The sequence below is a fragment of the Plectropomus leopardus genome, chromosome 9 (genome assembly GCF_026936395.1).
Source record: "Plectropomus leopardus strain MGB_pleo_1.0 chromosome 9, ASM2693639v1, whole genome shotgun sequence".
Lineage (NCBI taxonomy): Eukaryota > Metazoa > Chordata > Actinopteri > Perciformes > Serranidae > Plectropomus > Plectropomus leopardus.
The window spans coordinates 18,038,748-18,057,984 of NC_142184.1; the positions used below are offsets into that span (position 1 = coordinate 18,038,748).

Below are 19,237 nucleotides of genomic sequence, written 5' to 3' on the forward strand. Positions count from 1 at the left end.
GGTTAAAATATGAAAAAATAAATCCATATAAAGCTACTTGTCAGAGTCAGAAGCATATACACCAAAATACTCACAAAAAAAGCTTTTTTTTAATATATAAGCATACACACTATATGTATATGTATTACATTTTTTGTCGTTTCTTTAAACTCAGTGCAGACGAATTTGTAACTGTTTTCGCACTGCTTGGACAGAGACAGATGGTATTTTGTGGAGGCCTGTCATTACATCTTGCCAGTAAAAGGGTCAAAATTAGTGTGTCCACCTGTGTGTTGTATTTCTGTCACCGCCGATAGGAGCTGGGGCCGATAAATACCAGTTACTACTGCTTAGTCTTTCGACCCGGAAGTGAATGCCAATTGTAACCCTTCCCATTTCACACAAAAGCCCATTGTTAGCGGGTGTTATTGTTTTTTTGTCTTTGTTGTCGTTGTTTTTTTGTGCAGTGAGAAAGGCGCTACGGCCGTTTGTGTACAGGGAATACAACAGGGGGCTCAAAACGCAGTCCTGGGATACTCAAGTGCAAAGGTTAAGGTTGGAGTGTGTCCGCCCAATCTCACCACCTGTGTCCTGCCTGTCAGGAAGTTAGGGATCAACAAGCAGAGTGAGGTGTGTGATCTCAGCTCCTTGAGCTGCCTGTGATGAGCCTGGAGGGAACTATGATGTTAATATACATGGAAATAACTATGAACCGATCACATCTGTGATTAAATAAGACACAAAAAACAGTGTAAAACTTAAAAAGCTTTATTAACCTTCAAACACCTATCTTCCTGAGAAGCCTGGAATGGTATTAAAATAAATTAACACACAATCAACTACAAAAGGCTCGACTGTGTACACAGTGCGTTACATCTCCAGCTTTGCTCCAACAAATACAACTGAGGAACACAATGACAGCTTTATGGATTGAGTTGTACTAAAACTGTTCCTATTTTATCCTGTTTTAACTCTGCAGAGCCTCTGAAGTGACAAACTACTGACTCTGTTTTGCCTCCTCACTTCTCAGAGTAAGCACTGCCTGCAGGAGTGGTAAGAAAGCCTCCCTTCTGTCGCAAAATTGACCAGGGCTTGTGTTTCACAAACCTTGATCATTCCTTTAGTACAAAGAAGCTTTTAAAATACTTGGCAGATAAATTGTTGCTTTTACCATTTCAGCTTTCTTGGCAGAGAAGAGAAAGTCGAGTGTGACACTTTGAAACACAGCAAAACAATAATGGCGAGTAGAGCCATATGTGCTACTCATCGAGTGTGTGACAATTAATTGCAGTCCAACTCTACAAACATATGTACACTTCTGCTACGATTCTTTGCTACGTTCAAAAATAGCTCGTTATCAAAGAAAGGCACATTTAGAAGCTGTTTGCATGGATTTGCTTTGACTATAGCAAACACTGTCATGACTACATAAACACTGTACAACTACTGCAAGCCTCTGTCTACATACAGCATGTTAAATAGGAACTATCACATCAACATAAAATAATATACAACTACAAGAAAAACTCACACATATTTATACCAGAGTCCTGGAATAAATCCTACAGTATTAACAGTGGCCTGATTGAACCTGGAAAAATGGAAGTGATTCCAGGTTGTCTGTCTAACCCTCTTATCTGCTGAGGTTGATGAGATGAGAGGAATCCAGGGGTTATTCCTCAGTTTTTGTTTTGTTGTGGGTGGTACACTTTTAAGGCACAATGGAGGTCGGATGAGATCAAAGGTTTAACTTGGATAACCAAAATTTCACAACCCCAACGCTTATGCTCAGTTGACCGGCTAGCATATATTTAGCCTGTAAACATCTTCACATGATCCTCTTGACATACAATCAACAGAGACTCGCGGATACTCTCTTACATAACGAGGCATATATATATATATATATATATATATATATATATATATATGTGTGTGTGTGTGTGTGAGGAGCTCTTTTGAGGGTGATGAGGGGATTTGGTTTTGAGTTCATCTGGTGTGTGTTTAAGATTTTTGGATTTACCTTTGTCCTGCTGCTCCAGGCAGCTTTTTAAATCTTTTTCTGGTCGATAAAAGACTCTTGAAACTTGCTTGAGTTGTGTGATTCACCGCCTACCAGCATTATTCGAAATATAGTATATAGTATGCATGATTTGTTGTAAACTAAAACATGGGTGTTGTTTAAAGGGATAATTGGGAAATGTATTTATTCACTTTCTTGCCAAGAGTTTTATTTTTTAATTTAATATTGTAATGTGTTTTTAACTGTGTTTTTTAACTGTTTTTTTTAACTGAGTCAGGCCAGTTTTAACCCTAACACACATAATGTTTTTATTAGATTCTCTCCTGTATAAATAAATACATGAAATGAAGAGTTAGATGAGGAGATTAATACTTTGCTCATGCAGTGGCACCCTCCTCATAGAATTGCGAAAATACAAAAATGACACTGTGTGCACTCATTTTTTAAGCTAGGAGGTAGTGGTATTTTGTGAAACTAGACAAGCGAAGGCATCCATTGGTGCCATGTCAGCATAGCTTGTCAGGAGGGGAACTACAAAATGTTCCGAACTTACGCTTCAGTTTGGCAGCGGAAAATCTCGCATGGCCATTTTCAAAGGGGTCCCTTGAAATCTCACCTCAAGTTATCTGAATGAAAATGGATTCTATGGGTACCCACAAGTCTTCAAAAAACTTGACAAGGCTTGTTTACATTTTTTTTGTTCCTTACAATCAATGTACTTCTTCATATTAAAGCTGTATATTTACCTTTTTATGGAAAAGGACAGCTAGCCTATTTGAATAAATATGAATCGCCTAACATGCACAGACACATAACACATTAAAACAGGATTGTTGTGGAACTCAAAATGTAAATTGTGCCAGTATTATTCTATGCAAATCAGATAATTTGTATTATTAATTGTAAAATGAAAAAACAAAATATATCAGCATGCAATCTTTAACTCTTCAGGGTGATGCAATTTTCCCATAGCCTACCTTCTTCAACAGCATAATACAGTTCCTGAAATTCAGTTATAGCTTTTGGTTTTGGTGTGCCACCACAATGTTTTCAGTGGCCCCAAACTGTGAAAAATTTATGGTGGCCCCACTGCTCTCATGCCAGTCAGGTCATATATGAAGCTGCAGCCAGCCAGCAGCCTGCTAGTTTCACTTAAAGACAGAGCCAGACTAGCTGTTTCTCCTTGTTTCCAGTATTTGTGCTAAGTTAAGCTAACCAGCTGCTGTTAACACTTTCAATCTCCTTATCTAACTCTCAGGAAGGAAAGTGAATAAGCATATTCCCCAAAATGTTGAACTGCTGCTTAAACGTACTGCAGATTTGTCTTGTAGAGAACAATTGGTTTGATTGTAAAGTTCACAGTGTGTGCGTGTGTGTGTGTGTGTGTGTGTGTGTGTGTGTGTGTGTGTGTGTGTGTGTGTGTGTGTGTGTGTGTGAGCACTGGATCTGCATGAAAGATGCATTTGCAGAACATTTACTGACCATTCCCTCTACGAGATTCCGGACAACCTTTTTTAAGGCTGCTGTCTCACATAACACAACATTGCTGTGCTTGTGTGTCTATGCGCGTTCATGAGGGTGTGTGTGTGTGTGTGTGTGTGTGTGTGTGTGTGTGTCTGTTCATTTGTGAGCACAGATAAGTAAACTCAGCTGTGCTTTCACCTCAGATTGCTCTCTTCAGGCCAAAGTTTCCCACAGCCAAGGGGTCAGTGTCAAGGCTGTGTGAAAAAGCATTGACACCACTGCGACAGTATGTGGGTCAAAATTTTTGATGGTAGCCAAATGGCCATGGGGAAAAACAATTTTGACAGATTGTCAGGTCAACATTAGAAATTATACTGTTCCCACTGGATATATTTGAGAAATTTATGAGAGAATGCTACTTTGACTGCAAATAAATAAATAAAAATACTGAGAAAGTAGCAGGCAAGGAGAGCTGGTTTGAGCACCACAGTGGAAAGGATTTTTTGAACATGACCTATTTCCTGGGTCCCTGGATGGATGATGGACAAAGGTTGACATTTGATCCGAAGGCTGTACAGTCTTTCATGGCTGGACAGGAGGGGTCGAGGTTAAGGATCCAGCTTAAATGACCTCCCTGCTGTTGCGAATGGCACAACAGAGCACCATACTGAAGATCATCCCAATAATCTGTTTAGAGGTAAAACATTTTTAAGAAAATCATTCTAACTCACAATCTGTCTGTTATTTGTGTGCTTCTTCTCAGATCGTGACTCACCATGACTCCAGCAATGCCAATGCCCACATATCCAATGATGTAGAGTTTACTGTTGAAGAACTCCTTGATGCCTGTCTCACAGTCCTGCAAACCAATGGTAAGCCAAGTTTTAAATTCTAGTGAATCAGGATGATTTGTTGGGCACAATGACCCATTCATTAGACAACAAAGGGGCAGAACTTAATTACCAAGTCTGGAAGTGGTGACAGATCTTACCTTAATATCTGTTGTGGAATCAGAGCAGGGGCTTTTCATGGTTCCACAACAATTCAGCTGAAAGTGGGAAGTGAAACATTATATGATGGAAGCATATAGGCAAACAGCATTGCATTTTGTTCTTCATTAAAGGGATATTTGGCTCAGAAAATGATCATTTGTATATAAACTAATCACCTTGTTTTATGCTGAATTAGTGAAGCAAACATTGTTTTTCTCGCAGGCCTCCATGCACACCAAAACTATGTCAAAACATGTGTTTACAAACTCTCACAAAACCTGTGAAGTATAATCCAGGTCTCATCTATCCAGTTGTATGCTCAGTACTTCCCAAACGCTTGCATTTTCATTAAAACCTTCAGATTTAAAACACTTTTGCATACAAATAGCATACCTGAGCAAGCGGGTGCATTGGAACTCTGCTCATGCATTCAGCTAAGCAGAGTTCAAATAATGGATGTATAAAGTGTGGCGCAAGAAGTCAAAAAAGATCAAATACTGAATAAAAATTACCCGCATAAATGGTGCTGCTTCTGCATATTCGGCGCATTGAGTAAGCACACGACAAAGGTCTGCCAGCTGAGCCCGCTACTTCCAGTTTTGCTCTCTGCTAATTTTAATGAGGATGAAATGACTTAATCTTGCAATTCTTGGTGTGATCCTCAAAAATGTTTTCCACTTATTTACATCTATTTTACAAAGTTAGTCTATGGGAAAATGTCTTTTTGGACCCAATGGCATCACAGGACAGATTTGGGGGATATAATCCCACTGTTAGGCCACTATGAAAATTGGCTCCAAAGCCTGGTGCACTTTTTGTAGGCTTGGTTCAAGGTGCACCACTGTTTATGTGTTTGGGTTTTAAATCATAAAGTTCTAGCAAAATGTGTTTTGGAAGTACTGAGCATATGACTTCATAAATGATACTTGAATTATGCTACATGAATTGTGTTTGATTTTACAAATGAATGTTTTGATATAGTTTTGCCGTTGTTAAACGTGGTCCCCCACCTAATTTCATCAAGGATTTTCTGTTTTTAGATTTCTCTTTCATGTGGACACATGCAAGAAAAACAATGTTTTCTTCAGAAATTTAGCCTAACTGATATACCAATGATCATTTTGTGGGTGAAGTGCTTCTTTAAGAACACAGTGTTGCCCTCAATATTTTATTTGTTACTTACTACTTTCTGGTATGAAATGATCAATGTGCCATTATTGTTTTCATTGTAGGTTGTTGCATAGAAGGTCTGAACGTCGCTGATAATCTATATGAGAGAGGGCATGTAAATAATGTGATGCTGTCAGGATTCATACACAAATAACTGCACTACTCAAGATGTAAAATATTAAATAATGTACCTTGTCCTTGTTTAAGAATCCAAACACTCCTGCTGCCACCTCAGCACCAAAGATGATCAACAGGCAGGCAAAGAACTAAAAAAATCCACAAATGACAATAAATAAGTTACAGGTGAAAGATATGTCTGCTTAGAGGTAATTAAAGGTATTAAACAGAAAATCCCATTTTTTAAAAGATTTTTTTAGCCTTTACTAGATAGGACAGCTCCAGAGTGAAAGAGGGACAATCAGCATAGGGCCATGAGTTGCAACAGAACCTGCGACCGCTGAGGCAAAGACGTAGCCTTTGTACAGGGGGCGTCCACTCTTTCAAGGGAACTACTGGGCACTCCATCCAATATAATTTTTTAAGACAAAAGTAGTTTTTGCTCATTTAGTTTGTATGCATTTGTACTCACTGAACCCAGCAGGCACTGAGATTCCCGAACAGCTCCACAGCAGCCAAAGAAACCAACTAACATCACCAGACCGCCAGCACCTATCAGGATATACACGCCTGGAGAAACAGGAGAAAAAAGACACTTAGCATGAAGTGATGTAATAGTGAACAAAAAAATAAATTAGACAGTAAGATATGAGGCAAACATCAATCAGAATACCCTTTAATTTGTTATATTGTATTCATCAACATAATTAAGCGATACCTAAAATGCTTAAAAATACTAAAAACTACTACACCTCTGTTAACATGCTAAGCTTTCTCAAGATAGTTCACTCGGCAATTTAAGTTTACAGCAGCACCAGCAGGGGGCAGTGTAGAGCTAAAAATATCACTGTATGGCTTGCAGCAAGAGGAGCTCAGTTAGTTACCTTGACAGACTGTACCACCTCTATGGACAGCTGATCAAATGGCAGCAAAGTTAAAAGAGTATTGTCATCCTTTTTCAAGCATATTGTGCCTTTTAAGTGTGTCTTCGTATGAGCTACCTTCTAAATAGCCTTGTTTCAAAAAGTCTGATTCAAGAGGACCTCCTTAGATGCCCTGATCTCCCATTAACCCTGTCATTAGGAAAGGTACATCATGTATAGGTCTGCAGGGAGGAATTCAACAACAGATCGGTTCCTCCATTCGTACATGTGGGGTCTGTTGCCAGGCGACAGCTCTGCAGAGGACAGGGTAAGAGAGGTCGTCTCGGCCCCCAGGTGATGTGGGCTCAGGTGGGAATGGGAGAGGAAGACGGTTCATAGGATCCCGGTGTGTCAACAAAAAGACTCGATGTGATACAATAAGTGAGTTGGGTGCGTCAGTTCTTTTGTTGTCAGGAGGGAGAGTTGAGTTGCTGCCTTAAGGTGTCACATGATCGTTACCATGCTGATCAGCTTTTAACTCATTGCAGTTGGTGACAAGTGATGCTAGGAACTGAAAGACAGGCTCTTTCTATACTAGTTTCAGGAGAAAATACTGCATTGGTTTTCCCCTTTGCTCTTACTCTGAGGTTGTTTGTCATTTTCTTATAATTCGTCATTTGCAAGTACAAAGAAAAGGGAACTTGTGTGGGCTTGATGGCATGGAAACGCGGCATAGCAACTGTTGAGTGCTCTCAGCTCTGTCTGTGGGGACAGCACTCTCACTGTCAAAGCCATGTGTAGCACTATACTCTAAGAGCACCTGACTTCAAGAAGCCACTCATCCTCAGTCAAACCACATGGACATCTGAGTCTTACCTCACACACACACAGAAATAAAGTAGTGAAATACCTTTACGGTATTATAGACTTTTGTGAGAAAGCAACCTTGTCAGCCTTCTGGCTTCAGAGAAGAAAATAAAGCACCAGTCAGGGAGAGCATAGTTTAGTCTGGAGACTAAAGCTGACATTATCTTAAGTATCATGATTGCTGTGATCAGAGTGGATGAAGAAGGGTAGGAACACCTCTCTCTCTTCTCCTCTTGCCCAGTCATTTTATGTAATGTCCCATCCTGTTTTTTCCTTCAAACCTTTGCCATGGATCCCCATCTGTTTCTATGATTGCCCTCTTCCATATGCCTTTTTAACCGTCCCAACACTCAGTGTCTCCTCCTCCTCCATCTCTCTTTCCATCTGGGCAGGGTGACTGATTGAAAGGTGGTTAGCAGCCCTGTGGTTTCCCTTGTGCATTTGTGCTCTATGTGCAGCAGTCATTTCCTGTTATTCGCACTCATCTCTAAGCCTGAAAGAAGCCGGCACACGCCTAATAATCAAAAAACCTAACAGCATGTTGCATTCTGGCATTTAACTGGGTATGTGTATGGCAAACTTTGTGTTGGGACACCCGCGAAATCATGACACTCACACACAAAAAGACTGACTTGTCTGGAAGCACTGAATAATTTTCCCCCTTACACCCGATCCGGTCTGTGTGTGTGTGTGTGTGTGTGTGTGTGTGTGTGTGTGTGTGTGTGTGTGTGTGTGTGTGTGTGTGTGTGTGTGTGTGTGATGTGCATGCAAGCCTGTGGTCGGAATATCCCCTCTGACACAGAGACAGACATTTATTCACAGGAAAAGAGAGTTGCACTAAAATATGTCAATAAACAACTTTAAAGCCCCTCACCAGACTGAGAATGACAGAACTAAAAAGAACATGGCATTTTGATGTTTATAATGGTACAAATGTGTGTCTTGCTTATGTTAAAAAAAAAGAAAAAAAAGATATAAATTACATATTTGCAAAGTTCATGGTTTATTTTGAAAAGATGCAGGGATGTCATGATGGGATACATTTTCAATACTGCAAAAATAAGGACAATGTGCCATAAAGGTCTTCCTGCTGATACCTCAAAGTAAAACATCTGAACTTTCCTTGATCATATTAGACTGGTTTCTTGCCAACATAAAAAAGACATTACACAACAGCACTTTAAATAAAAACAACACATGTATTGAATCAATGCCCTTGTATTAATTGCAATACAGCATAGGATTCAGCGATTTGACAGTATATACTATGTGATGGTAGAAAAATATGTACACTGGCAGAGATCTGCCTGATCTCCAGATCTCACAAATTCATTTCCCTCGCAAGGTGACGCAATTTGTAAAATAAATACATACGGAAATAAAGAAACTTGTAAAACTCAAAATTATTTTATTCTCGGAAACCTTCAAACATATAATACTTCACCTGCAAAACTGCCATTAGTACGTCAGATACTCACCATGTGTTACCTTGACTTTGTTAAAAATAGAACTGTTTATCTCACTTGCCTCGACGATGGATGGATAATCCAAATAGATGAAAATTCTTCATGAATTTAAGTAAACAGGGTCTGTATTTAACAACAACATTACTATACCAAAACCAGTAAAACACTCACGCAACTTATGCAGTATAATCCAAGTCTCATTTATCCAGTCTTATGCTTAGTATTTCCCAAACACATGAATTTTTGCAAAAACATTACAATATAAAACACTTGCATGTACGAGTAGCACACTCTAAGCATGTCTGAACATGTGTGTATGAGCGCAGTTCCAACACATGCATTACCTTGGCACACTACTCAGCTGTGCATGTGACTGTATTGTTGGGTTTTAAATTGCAGTGTTTTAGCGAAAATGCATGTTTGGGAAGCACTGAGAATTCGACTGGATAAATGAGACTGGGATTATACTGTATACAATATACCGTTGTCCCTGTCTACTTCAATTTCATGAAGTCCCTGTGTACTTTAATTCATTAATGTTTGCCTCTTTGGATTCCCTGTTCACCATAGAGGCATGCAAGAAAAACCCTGAATCGTAAATTCAAGGTAAGATATGGCAAGGGATTGACATACAAATGCTCATTTAAAGTACTGGAGTATTCCTTTAAAACTGCCTTTTTTGAGAGAATTATAGTTTCACTTTTTGTGAGTCTTTCATTGTCTTATGTGAGGCATTTATTTGTTTTGTTTGTATGGTAGTTCCAAATAAAATAGGAATAATAGAATAATCAAATTCGATAAGTAGGGTTTGGTTAAATAAACCATGTCTTAATTGAATTTACACAACAATTACTGTAATGTGGTATAAAAGGACATATACCAAATCTACCCATGGCAGATTTTAACTATATCGCCCATCCAGTATAGTATATTGTTACTCCACTACAGTGTTTGTATACTGACTGAGGAGACGCTAAGGTGTGCGATGGTACTTACCAATGAAGAAAGTATCTGGAGCCTTATCACCATTGAGGAGAGACACAGTCTCAGGGTCAAAACGCAGCCACAGTCCCACTGCCAGAACAAAGGAGCCCATCAACTGCAGAAAGGAGAGAGAGAGACTTATAAGCTTTTGCTGCATATCACTTATTATAGCCTGTACTTATTTCAGGGAAAAAAGCATAGAAAACATAACAAATAAAAGAAGCAGACAAGTGGTCTACAGTCTGTCGAGACTCTGGCTTTAATTGTAACCGAACCCTAATAAAAACCAACTGCAGATGTAATGATCATTAAAGTGACACATGGTTACAGACATTACAGCCATTAAAAAGTAGAAAATCAATTTTCCATTGTTTTATGATGAAGCATGTGTCTCTTATCATTTACATCCTGGCTTTAGATCTGATGTCATCGCTGTAAATTGGTTTCAGCATTCAAAACAAAGGAAACACTCTTTTCATGCAAAGCACAACAGTTGGAAGTGCTTGATTTTTGGGCCTTTGGAGGACTTGTTCTTTTGCTCTCCCCAACTGCGATTTTCCACATAAATATAGCAAATGGTGCAGCGGAGTTTCCACTCCGGCCCTCCACCCTTTGCACTTGGACAGGGGTTAGTTAAGCTTTAAATGTTATATTTTGTGTCAAAACAATAGGTCTGAATCTGCATCATCTATGTGTTCCAAACCAATAGATCCAAGCAAAACCTGACTTATGTAACTCTGAAACACCCCTGAAGCGATTGCTGGCATCCTCAGTTAGGAGAAAATGACCCGCTTGGCGGTGGGCAGCAGTGTGGCACCTTGAGCTTAAACAGCCTCTCCTGTTTGTTTGGAAATGTGGTTACATGTTGCTCATATTTTCCCTTCATCTAAACCCCCATCGGCATACATCGAAGGAAATCATACACCCTGCCATGCTCTAGTGCAAAACTCACTGCAGCAAAAACTTTTATCCTCTTAGTGGTCGGAAGAGCTCGAAGGAAACGCTTTGTTTTCCTGAGATCTGAGATTCTCTCAAGGGCAGAGACTGTGGCGGGTGCTCCACTGACAGGTCAATACTGAGAGGTTTTAATGATCACTCAGCCTGCACCCCCTGAGGATAATCCAGTCTAAAAACCTTCTGAGCTGAGCTTCAAAACAACACAGTGTTTATATGTGTGTGTGTGTGTGTGTGTGTGTGTGTGTGTGTGTGTGTGTGTGTGTGTGTGTGTGCGCGTGGAGACATAAAATGATTTGTCTAAATGGAGAGTATTTAGGAGTGCTTGTCACATGGTCTCTATGTGTCCTAGATCTCAGAATTTAGGTAGACCGCTGTTTGTGTGACTGTCTGTTTCTGTGTCCTCGAGCTCTGTTAAGTGAATTTATTTCAAGAAACAAACTAAAGTTGCCAAGTTCAGACAAAAACAAACCACGTCTGTGTCTTAATTTTACTTTGTGCCCTCTTGTTTACCAAATCTGCTGTGCCCTTTTTCTGGTGCTGCAATTTCTCTTGTTTCACTCTTTATCTTCTCGTCCTCACACTCCCCTCCTCCTCCGCTCCAGCTCCACAGGTTATATTTTACGGTGTTGGTGTGAAGTAAAGCCAGTAGCTCAGCTGTAAAGCATCAGAATAGGACAGGTGTTGGGAAGCCGGCTTCCTCTCAAACTGAGGATTTAGTGTCATGCGTGGTGATGTATGGGACAGCTGAGCTCTTGGGGTTTCAGGATTAGCAGGTCCAAAGTGATAAAGTACATTAAAGTGAAGGCAGACATGTAGACTTACTGAACCGGGCTGGATTAGAGCGGACTCTGGATCTATTTAACCCTGGTATTTTTCTGTGTTGTTGGGGGTGTGAGGTGTGGACTGTTGCCCACAGAATCGTGTGGATATGCACGCAGTCAGAGCTGAATTGTGTTAATGGAGGAGGAGGAGCAGGTGGCTGTTTCAGAGAGCTCAGCCAAACCTCATTACTATTATGGCTACATTTAAAAGCCTTTAAAAAATTGGATAGATGCATAGATGGATACCACACTGAAATGTCTCATTTTAGAAGAAGGGGGGGCTCATCCAACACTGCAGACAGTAGCTGACATGCCTAGACTCAACTTGACTATCCCAAAGGTCCCATTAACCCCCTCACTGCTTCTTTACCCCCCCACCACTTTGTCTGCCATCATTACCCTGTCTGACACCAGACCCCCCCCTTTTCTCGGCCTCTCTACCTCCCAAATCTACCACCCCGCCCCCCTGACTTATCTCCATGCACGCCCCCCTCCTCTAACCCACCTCATCTCGCCCCCTGTCCCTCCCAACCTCACCCAAAGGACAAAGACGCACTGTCTCCCTGTGATTATACGTTTTGGTGCACAATAGGAGGGAAACACACAGACACAATGAAAGAGAGAATAAAAGAGGGGAAGGAGAAGAGAAAAAAGGTCGCTAGAAGACCCTTTTTCTTTGCCCGCGCACACAGAGAACAGAAGTATCTTATTCAGAAACAACCTGTGTCCTATTGGTCTCAAAAACACAGATGGAAGCGAGAAGAGCAGAGTTACCCTATGTTCTCTTTCACCTCTGAGGATATTTTGTGAGTTTGGATCGCTCTGTCGAAGCTTTATTGAGTGTCTTTTACAGTAACAAGGCCTACTTTTTAACAGTGTTGTTAAATAGTGTTTTTGTGAGGGGAATTTCCATGAGAACAGGGGCTGAGCTGACACAGGGCTGTGGTCTCGGTCCGAGACAGTCTGTAGCGTTATCCACTTTCTGAGTTAGGCCTTATTTTCTGTTAAAATATAAAAAAAGTCATATTGTAAGTTAAAGAAAAAACACTACATAAAAGCAAAACATCTGTGAAGTACTTTTTTTTAAAGCCAGCAGTAATTGATGAGTGAGTTAAATATGTCAAAAATAGTCTCTGTCTGGCTCATGTTTGGGAAAACAGATGCAGACACACATTTAAAATGATGGGCAGAAGGAAAGTGTAAACAGGAGTGGGATAATTATGGGTGGAGTAAATCCCATTGTACTCTGCCACATGGAGAGGGTGGGGGAGTTTGGTGGCACACATCAACCCCCACAACACAGACAAGTGTGTTTATAGGGCTGAAGGATATTTAGTGCCAATATTGATTTTGAAGTAAGTGCATGTGACCAGAAACCTTTAAAATGTTGGATGCCTCTTCTAAATGAATCAACCTCACTGTGTGTTGATTCTGAAAGTGAAATGATTTCTTATAATGGAGAAATTAGTCTGTTAAACCCTTTTGTCAAACAATCAGATCTTACTTTATAGCCTTAAAAATATTTCTTTCTTAAATGTGTTTTCTGAGATTATTTTAAAATTATTTAACAGTGAAAACAGAAGTGCTTTTCAGCTGTTTATGTTGTGGCACCAACAATAACAAAAGCTTTTCATCAAAAATCTCCTGCCAATCATGCTACTGAATCTAACGTCAGCTACATTGACAATACACTGTACTTTACATAATTTGCAAGATTAATAACTCTCTGTGTACCATGGTAGCTTGGTCTGTGTAATTCTGAACTTCACTGGTGTCTGAGTTTTTTAAACTGTACTCTCCAAACATGATTCTTGTTATTTATTACCTGTACCTTTAATAAGTCACCCATCCAGAAAATACAGGGTTGATCAAAGCGTCCCTGCTACATGATGTCAGAAGCTTTAACCAGGCCCTCTGTATTAACTGAGACTGTTTGGCAAGAAACTCACTCTGCACTCACTTTTTGGAAAACCAGAGCCATATTTCATATGCATATCCTCATATTTCATTTGTTTCATTTCACAGTCCTATAGCCCCACAAGATCATAATAACACATAAAAACCATGTCCATGTGCTTAAATGAAATAATCTACCATCGCAAATTTTACAGGTGTTTTGAATAGTTTTTTGGGTTTGAAACAATTTCACCAAAGCTGACATGTAAAAAATAATTATAATATTGTAAGCTTCAAAGAATAAATTAAAAAAAAGCCATACTCATAACTGAGTTATCACTGATATACAATAGAAACAACAGAGGACCCAGGGCGCTGCTTTGGTGAACACAGCTAGTCACAGGTTTCATCACAGAAAGTAAAATATAATTCCCCACCCTCTGTAATCACCCACAGAGGTAAGACATTTGACATATGATTGCTGTATTAGAAAAATAATAATAATAATTTGGATAACTGAATTGAACGGTTTCACAACAAAGGTTTTCAGCCATGATATTTTATGAGTTTCCCAGCCACTGCATATACGTAGACTAGTGAATGTTTACATTTTTGGAATATAAATCTTTGTATTCATATATCAAGGGAATGACATGGGCAGTTCAACTACAAAAAAATTAAAATCTTTTGTTAGTTAACATGGGCAAACATCAGCCATGTTGGCCTATGGTAAAGCATCGACCATAAAGCAAAAATCAACATTTAATCAGTTTATTGCTTGTCAGAGGGAGACCATTTAGCTCACAGGTCTTGATGTTACTGAGTTGTGTGCGGAGCCTCGTTCAGCTGTGTACGTCTGAAATGTTGGCAGTTGTGACATTTAAAGACAAGCTTATAGCCTGTTACTACATCTGCCTTTTAATCACACTTACATGCTTGACTTTTGTGTGTTCTTTGATGGATGGGTTTGATCACATGAGAATGTGGCAATAGTCCTGTTTGTAAATGTAAACATTTCATTTTGTCACTTGTTTGGAATAACATCACTGCTTATTGAGATCTACAAACCATTTGGGACTTTCACAACATTTTTTTTATTTTTTGTTTTCAGTCAGCCCAATAATTTCAGTTAAAAAATTGTGTATCATCTCTTATTTAGACTATGTAAAAAAGTGGTTATATTTCAATGTTGTATCTATTCAGAATGTTTTAAATAATGCAGATAAAGACAGAAACTATGTAATGGCAACTACAGTGCACGATTAAGAAGTCTGCCATGTTCACTGTCATTATGCTCTTAACTTGGGATGAAAACAATTAATCAACAATCAATGAATTGGCCATCAAGAATTTAACCAAACGTGTGAAATTTTAATCAGTTGATAGGCTATGCAATGCTGTCAGTACATGCAATATGTTTCTGTGAGCTTTGATTGCGAAAAAAATGCATTTAATATTGTTTGGTATAAGCAAAGTTTTTATGGTCTTTTGAAATAATGATTAATCAATGTTTTTTTTTACCAATGATCGATTAAAGATAGTGCTGACAATTTGCAGCCATACTCTCAACACAGAGAAGCTGCGTGATTATTGACTGAATTTTTTTTTCATCACAGAACTAAATGCTAACTTTAGATATTGCATTGTTGTGTTGTTTTTGATAAGCCTGAAAAAAAAAACTGAGGTGTGGCCTTTTCAAGACTTCTGCAAATGGACCAAGACATTGTTTTCTGTTGTACATGTACCGATTACACTAACTGTTCCTCATTAATTAACCAAATTAATAACTAAGCCAATAGAAGTCACTCCGGGAATGTGCTGTATCAGTTGTTTTTGATGAGGAGGACGTTCTCTGGAGGAATATCTGTGGGAAAGACACCTGCAGCACCTTCACATCACTATGATGCAATGCTCACCCCACACTGTTTGCCTCAGGCTTAATTTTTGACTATATAGGGCAGTCAGTGAACTTAAGCACACAAACGCAGGCCAGACACGCCAGCAAGGTATTGATGTGCTGTTGCCAGCTGTTGTATTCGCAGCTATCAGTGTAGTATGTACAAGAGCTTAGCCTGCGTTACGTTAATGACAGTTTAGCGTTGGAGCGCTGCAGGAATGTCACTACATCATGATGCTGTGACGCAGAGTCAGAGAGGTTTACAAACACAGAGACACTTTGTATTTATTGACTGATGATGATGTTTTGATGTTTGAAATGAGGCTAGTTGTATGTCACTCTTCATCATTCAAGAACAAATATTTAAAGTGTCCCATCTGTTGATAACATTCAGTGTCCGACAGTAGAGCCACCAGCCTGTCTCTGCTCTGCTGTCACTCACTCAGGGCTCATGGGATTTGAAGTGAAACATCTGCGCCTCCTCCACCCGCTCTTATCACTCTTCTCATCATCTCTCACTCCACTCAACGGAGAGGGCCGCAGCCTATGTGATGCTGTGATTTTAATTGGAGAGTGATCACTGTTCATTTGTAGCTGACAGAGTGCAAGGACTATGCAGTGCTTGTATGCAGTGAGCACCAAAAAGTGGAAGAGCATCCAAATAGATGTTCCTGGTTTCCTGTGTGACACACAGGCAGCACACATTCACAGAATATCCCACTATCCTCATACTGATCTGATTTTCTATCTTTATCTGGGTCAGCTGTCCCTCTTTAGCCATGTGAGCGTGCACACGCACATGAATATCCCTCTCAATCTCCCAGTGACCCTTTTTTCTCCCACCACATTTGACGTCTTGCTTTCTCTGTTTTTCTTGAACATGTCTGTCACAATCCTCCCCCTGTCGTTTCTCTCATCATCACCTCGCTGTCCCTGCACGTCCACAATCAGATGGTTTTTTTTTTTGGTTTTTTTAAAAAGAGATTTTAGCACAACAGCCACATCAATCTTGGATGTGGGGGTAGTGGTAAGTGAACGTAGGATAACTTAATGTTGGGACCAGTGGGGCCGCTGTATTTCAGGGCTTCGGCAGGCTCTGCTGCTTAGCCAGGCAGGAGCAGCAGACTGAAGTTATGCTATTGTCCTGCTGTCACAATGGATCCATTCACGCTGCACTCAGCGCCTGATCCACTCCACAGATGCTTGTTGGAAAATCTCTCTCTCTCTCTCTCTCTCTCTCACACACACACACACACACACACACACACACACACACACACACAAAGGAGTGTCCCCTCTGAGGAGTAAAAACAGTGGAACACATATACCAAAGTTCACCTTTACACACACAAAGGTTATCCAGAAACTTCTTGCATACTTGAAATGAGTATGTTCATTAAACTCTGCACTATGAATGGACTTTAACAAGGACATCAGGGTGTGTGGAGGCACATGTGCAGAGCATGTGTGCAAAACACACACGCACACACACCTTTCACATCCACCTGACAGTTTGTCTTGAGTGAAGTGACTCTCTTGTGCCTTCCTCTGAGTGCCCCAGTGCTGCATTTAAAAAATTCAGAGGAGGAAGCAGTTGAGGGATCCTGCGCCCCAGGGTGGCTGTAACTTCACTTTATCAATCAGCTCTTCACTGTTTGTTAATGGAGCTATGCGGCGCAGAGAGCCAACTGCTGAGCTTGTTTTCCATGCTGTCTCTCAATCTCTCTCCCTCTCTCTGTCTTTTCATTCAGTCTTCCTTTCAAAAACATGCTTCCCCGGGAAAAGGGGGGCGGGTTTTTCCTCTGTGGAAAATCTGATTTGAGCCCGGTGAGCCAAAACTAAAAGTCTCTCTGGCTGTCACCCTTTCCGCGCCACGCAGGGTAAACCCACGCCGGATGGCACAACTAAATAAAGCACACAAGTGGGTGAAAACTGAAGACAATCTCAGCATCGTTACTAAAATAACACGTGGGTGTGAAAGTCTGCCGTGCAGAGTGAGTAGTCTGCACTGCTGCACTTGCTCCGTGTTCTCATACGCACAGCTTGCATCCCTTCGCAACACACATGCACCAACCAGCTGAACATGCACTTACCCAGAATATAAAGTTGAAGACGAACAAAAGGTATTTCACACATTTCATTCCTCCTTCCACCTTCGACATTTCGGCTGAATGTGTTTGGCGTTTATCCCCGCAAAGTGCTCTGACGGTTGTGTTGGCTCCGCGCACTGTGACAATAACGGTCTACCCCGGTCACAACACTCGCGCATCAAGGACGACCGTCTCGCTCTCTCTCTCTCTCTCTCTCTCTCTCTCTCACACACACACACACACACACATACACACGTGCGCGTGCGCGCATACACCGCAGGATCTGCTCTTTCCAGACCGCCCCTTTCAACAATGCAGAGGGGGACTAAAAGGGGGACCGAGACTACACGATTTGGACTTGTCACTGTTTACCTATAAAATGATTTTCACTGTAGCCCATGCTCAGTATTCTCGATACTTTTTTTTTTTTTTTAACTTTTTTTTTTAATAATGTATCCTTTTATTTGACCAAGTGTTTTACCTCATGGTACTTTGTAATGTTTAACTGATAAAACTGGCCTGAAAAAAATAATTAACAACACAGTGAGAAAACAAGCATATGGTTGGCAACACCTACAGCTTTGACATTATATATATATATATATATATATATATATATATATATATATATATATATATATATATATATATATATATGTATAATATTCTTTAAAAAAAGTCACCAATTACAGAGGCGTGTTGTTTTGTTGTCGGCTAGTGTAATGAATTAGGTGTTTTTCTTAAATTTGCTGTCAGGGCTGATTGATAATATTAGTGTTATATATACCACAATTTCCTTTGTTGCTGTTGTTATTTTTAATGTTTTTTGGTATTTGTAGCTGAACTATTCTTCGACCATGATTTTGTTTTACAGCACTTTGGCTTACAAAAGGATAGTTCTTCCATAGCATGTGTAAAGGCCCATTTTTTTTTTTGCTTTAATTTCATATGTTGTTGTTTATATTGTCTCCTGTGTATTAACTGTGTATGTCTTATGTGTTTGTGATATGCATTCTGTCTGTCTTACCTGTCTGTGCTTTGCATGCACCTGCTGTGGGAAATAATTTCCTCTTTGAGGACAAATAAACTATCTATTTATCATTTCAGGGGTGACATGGTAAAGTCCAGGACTTACTTCCATCATGGTCAATGATGCTCCATCGGACCTTTCATGACACAGCAAGACTGAGATAGCCATTCAACATCCAGAGCGAAAAACTCTCAAATACAACATCCCAATACATCAACCCACCTATAGTAAAACAAGTGAGTATTGAGATACTTTATTCCTTTTTATAACGAGATTACCACATACTAATACCAAAACTATTACCAAACATGTCTTCATGCACATCAGTAAAGGAACCAGCCAATTTCGTGATGTTTAGGCTAGTTACTGCAAAGCCAAACCTCATGCACACAGCAAATGGCTCACTAATAAAGAGAAAAACTAAACAAGGGAAAGCCCAGCCTCTACGAAGAAATTAGTTTGTTTTGTAATCACATCATTAGATAACAGGATTTCCTCTTCCTTTTACAAATGAATTGTGACAGTGAGGTGTTGAGACATTTCCTGAAACCTTTCCCAGGCCTTTTCTGATCATTTCTTCGTCAGTGCAGCATTATAAGCCTCTTGCATCAAAAAAAAGTA

General features: G+C 39.9%; 1 protein-coding gene across 1 annotated transcript; it reads right to left on the reverse strand.

The window, feature by feature from the left end:
• Nucleotides 1-731: 731 nt before the first annotated feature.
• On the reverse strand, nucleotides 732-17,781 carry LOC121947383 (CD9 antigen-like). The gene is made up of 8 exons (XM_042492417.2): nucleotides 17,590-17,781; nucleotides 9,938-10,040; nucleotides 6,218-6,315; nucleotides 5,820-5,894; nucleotides 5,642-5,725; nucleotides 4,458-4,514; nucleotides 4,242-4,325; nucleotides 732-4,153 (listed from the first exon to the last, which is right to left on the reverse strand). Exons 1-8 carry the CDS (start codon nucleotides 17,656-17,658, stop codon nucleotides 4,088-4,090), a joined length of 636 nt encoding a protein of 211 aa, XP_042348351.1. The 5' UTR covers nucleotides 17,659-17,781; the 3' UTR covers nucleotides 732-4,087.
• Between the last annotated feature and the right edge of the window lie 1,456 nt (nucleotides 17,782-19,237).